At 40.5% G+C, this 3597-nt stretch overlaps 1 protein-coding gene across 1 annotated transcript in view; it reads left to right on the top strand.

Annotated features, from left to right (window-relative positions):
• ppp1r13l (protein phosphatase 1, regulatory subunit 13 like) overlaps nt 1-2934 on the top strand; it is a 39580-nt gene extending 36646 nt beyond the window's left edge. The window contains exon 10 of the mRNA XM_037677942.1: nt 2773-2934. Coding sequence (XP_037533870.1) covers nt 2773-2934 — 162 coding nt within the window. The remainder of the gene's footprint in view (nt 1-2772) is intronic.
• The last annotated feature ends 663 nt before the right edge of the window (nt 2935-3597 follow it).

Below are 3597 nucleotides of genomic sequence, written 5' to 3'. Positions count from 1 at the left end.
CAAACAGTAGCTGAAAGCTGAGATCATACAAACAGTAGCTGAAAGCTAAAACCATAGAAACAGTAGCTGAAAGCTAAGACCATACAAACAGTAGCTGAAAGCTAAGATCATACAAACAGTAGCCAAAATTTAAGACAGTACAAACAGTAGCCGAAAGCTAAGATGGTAAGCACAGTAAATGAAAGCTAAGACCATTCAAACAGTAGCTGAAAGCTGAGATCATACAAACAGTAGCTGAAAGCTAAAACCATAGAAACAGTAACTGAAAGCTAAGGCCATACAAACAGTAGCTGAAAGCTAAGATCATATAAATAGTAGCTGAACACTAAGACAGTACAAAGAGTAGCCGAAAGCTAAGACCAGACAAACAATAGCTGAAAGCTGAGATCATACAAACAGTAGCCAAAATCTAAAACAGTACAAACAATAGCCAAAAGCTAAGACGGTCAAAACAGTAGCTGAAAGTTAAGATGAACATCAAGGTTCATGCTCAGTAATCCAGGTAAAAAATCCAACAATGTTCAGTCAGGTCATCTGGACAGTTTCTTTGTTGTTGTTGTTGTTGTTGAGAGACGTTTCATCCGTCATCCAACGGACTACTTCAGTCTGGAGACACAAACAAACTGTTTCCCCACAAGCAGTACACTCTGACAGTGGACCAAAAGTGGCTCAAGACATCAAGGTTCATGCTCAGTAATCCAGATAAAACTCAATAATCCAGGTAAAAAATCCAACAATATTCAGTCAGATCATCTGGATAGTTTCTTTATTATTATTTTTTGTTGTTGTTGTATATTACCATACAAACAGTAAAGCTAAGACAGCAGTAACAGTAGCTGAAAGCTAACAGTAGCTGAAAGCTAACAGTAGCTGAAAGATAGGTTCATACAAATGTCAGATAACAAAGTCCATCTGGTTTTTCCGGCACAGATGCCAAGCAGCAGGGTCACCTGTGTCCAGCAGCCACTGGGCAAAAGGGGGCGGAGTCACACCTCAGACAGGACACCTGTCCATCACACAGACGGACAGCTCCTCTTATTCTCAGTCCGTGACAGTTTTTAGTCTGTGGGAAAATACAAGAGAAAACCATGGGAGAACATGTAAACTCCACACTGCAGGCGGGTTTCGAACCTGTGACTTTCTTCTGATTATGCTCTGACACGTTTTTGACCAAAGATCAAAGTTAAAGGTAAAACATGAATTAATAAAAGTTCATAATCTGTTTAATAAACTTCAACATGAGCCTTTTATCATTTCCTTTATTAACTCGACTTTCTAACAGGAATCACTTTTAAATGTTTTTACAGAAACCTGTTTGTTGATGTTCTGGTGGTTCATAAACCAGTTTGTTGATGGTTCTGGTGGTCATAAACCTGTTTGTTGGTGGTTCTGGTGGTTCATAAACCAGTTTGTTGATGGTCCTGGTGGTTCATAAACCAGTTTGTTGATGGTCCTGGTGGTTCATAAACCAGTTTGTTGATGGTCCTGGTGGTTCATAAACCAGTTTGTTGATGGTTCTGGTGGTTCATAAACCAGTTTGTTGATGGTCCTGGTGGTTCATAAACCAGTTTGTTGATGGTCCTGGTGGTTCATAAACCAGTTTGTTGATGGTCCTGGTGATTCATAAACCAGTTTGCTGATGGTCCTGGTGGTTCATAAACCAGTTTGTTGATGGTCCTCTCATCATTGCAGCGTCCTCAGAGTTCAAACAGCTGAACATCAGAATGTTTTCTCCGTTTTATTAAAAAAAAACTGTTTGATGTATTTTCTGTTGTAGTTTGTTTTTATTTGTTTGTTTACTTTGATTTCTCTTGGATTATTGAATGCTTGTTTTTTGTGGATTATTCTGCCTTTAGATTAATTATGATGCAATTATGATCCTTCTCACATGTCTCGTTTTTGTCCCCTGGACTTCCATAAAAACTCTTCTCTTCTTTGAAGCGTTAATGAGAAGCTCGTGCAGAACGGTCGATCCTGACCAGCAAAATGTTTCACGTTCACTGAAAACACAGTAAAACACAGTAAAACACAGTAAAACACAGTAAAACACAGTAAAACACTTTGGGAGGTAAGACATTTAAGATCAGTCCTGATCCCACTGAATGCAGGATCACCACCGCCCTCCTTTTATTCCAGCCAACACATCATTCCTCCCACCCCAAAGTTTACAGCTTATATCAGCCGAAGAGGAGCCGAAGGGAGGAGGAAGGATACAAATGATGAGGATGTAGTGATGCGGGGAGGATGTGCTCAGACTGAGAAGAGTTTATTGATCTGATGATGGAGCTTTACACCTGAGCTAACTGCAGGAAAGCTAAACACAGAACAGCTAAAAGTGATTTATTTATTTTTAGTGGGGGGGGCATCATGGTCTGATGCTGACCTGAGCTTCATCCTCTGCTGAAAACGCTTGTTGTTGCTTCTTGGAGACATGATGTGGACTGAGGCCGGAGGCTGGCGTGCACGTGAATGGGGCTGACGCAGAGTGAGCTCATCTTAGCTGGGGGGGCTTCCCCCACCGAGAGCCACAGCTGCTGCTCGTCCTCTCACATCTCGCGTTCTCACACTCTGCGTGCAGATATGCTCATTTTGTACAGAAACGTTCTGTCCTCATACCTCTGCTGCTCCTGCTGACTTTAACCTCCCCACCCACCCCCACCCCCAGACTCAACCCCAATCCTAATCCAAACCCAAAACCAAGTGCTGACCCTAATCCTCTTAACGAAGGAAGAAAAGGCAAAAACGTTGTCACTTCTGTGTTGCTGTGCTCAGGAGGACCTAAAGCACAGAGAGGAGCAGCAGGCTTTAGGACCCAGTCTGTATCATCAGGAGGAGGAGGAGGAGGTGGAGGAGGAGGTGCTGTATTTGGAAAGTCAGGGTACCAGAAGAAAGCTGACACAGAAGGAGGACCTTCTCGTGTCAGGAGGAGGATGAGGAGCATCAGGACGTGGATCTTTGGCAGAGCGTGCACGTTTCTGCAGCCGAGCTGCGTCCGTGTGACATCTGCATGAGAGCAGCTGGAGGGGCAAGTTCAACTTCAGCTTCCTGCACACGCACACACACACGCACGCACGCACGCACGCACGCACACCAGTCCTGTGGATATGTTCAGGAGTCCATATAAAGGTGAGGAAATAAAAAAAGTTTGAATATTTTATTTTATTTTGCTGTTTTCACTTCATGAATAAAAAAGTTCATTTTATTTTCAGGAGTTTAACAAATTAAAACAGAATGTAAAAGATTTATTAACATATTTAACAATTTGTTAAATTACAGCCAGATGTTATGTTAGATCAAACTTGGAGAACGTTCTGTTGTTTACAGTATTTTACTCCTCATGCTTTATTATGCACATAAAGAAACTAATAAAAGACTTACTTATTTATATGTGAAAATGTTATTTTATTATAAAATTATTCTACTTTTATTAATATTTATATTATCATTGATTAAATTTTTATTAGTTCAACAAATCAAAGCAGGAAACATGCAGTTTTTTGTATCTGACAGTGATATTTTTATTTTGAATGATTAGTATTTCCTGTCGTTTTTAATAATTTATATTTAATAATAAATACAAATATTTTCTCCTGCACT

This window comes from Nematolebias whitei, chromosome 6 (genome assembly GCF_014905685.2).
Source record: "Nematolebias whitei isolate Nwh7 chromosome 6, NemWhi1, whole genome shotgun sequence".
Classification (NCBI taxonomy): domain Eukaryota; kingdom Metazoa; phylum Chordata; class Actinopteri; order Cyprinodontiformes; family Rivulidae; genus Nematolebias; species Nematolebias whitei.
Note: the sequence above shows the minus strand (reverse complement) of the source record. Positions and strands in the feature narration are given on the sequence as shown.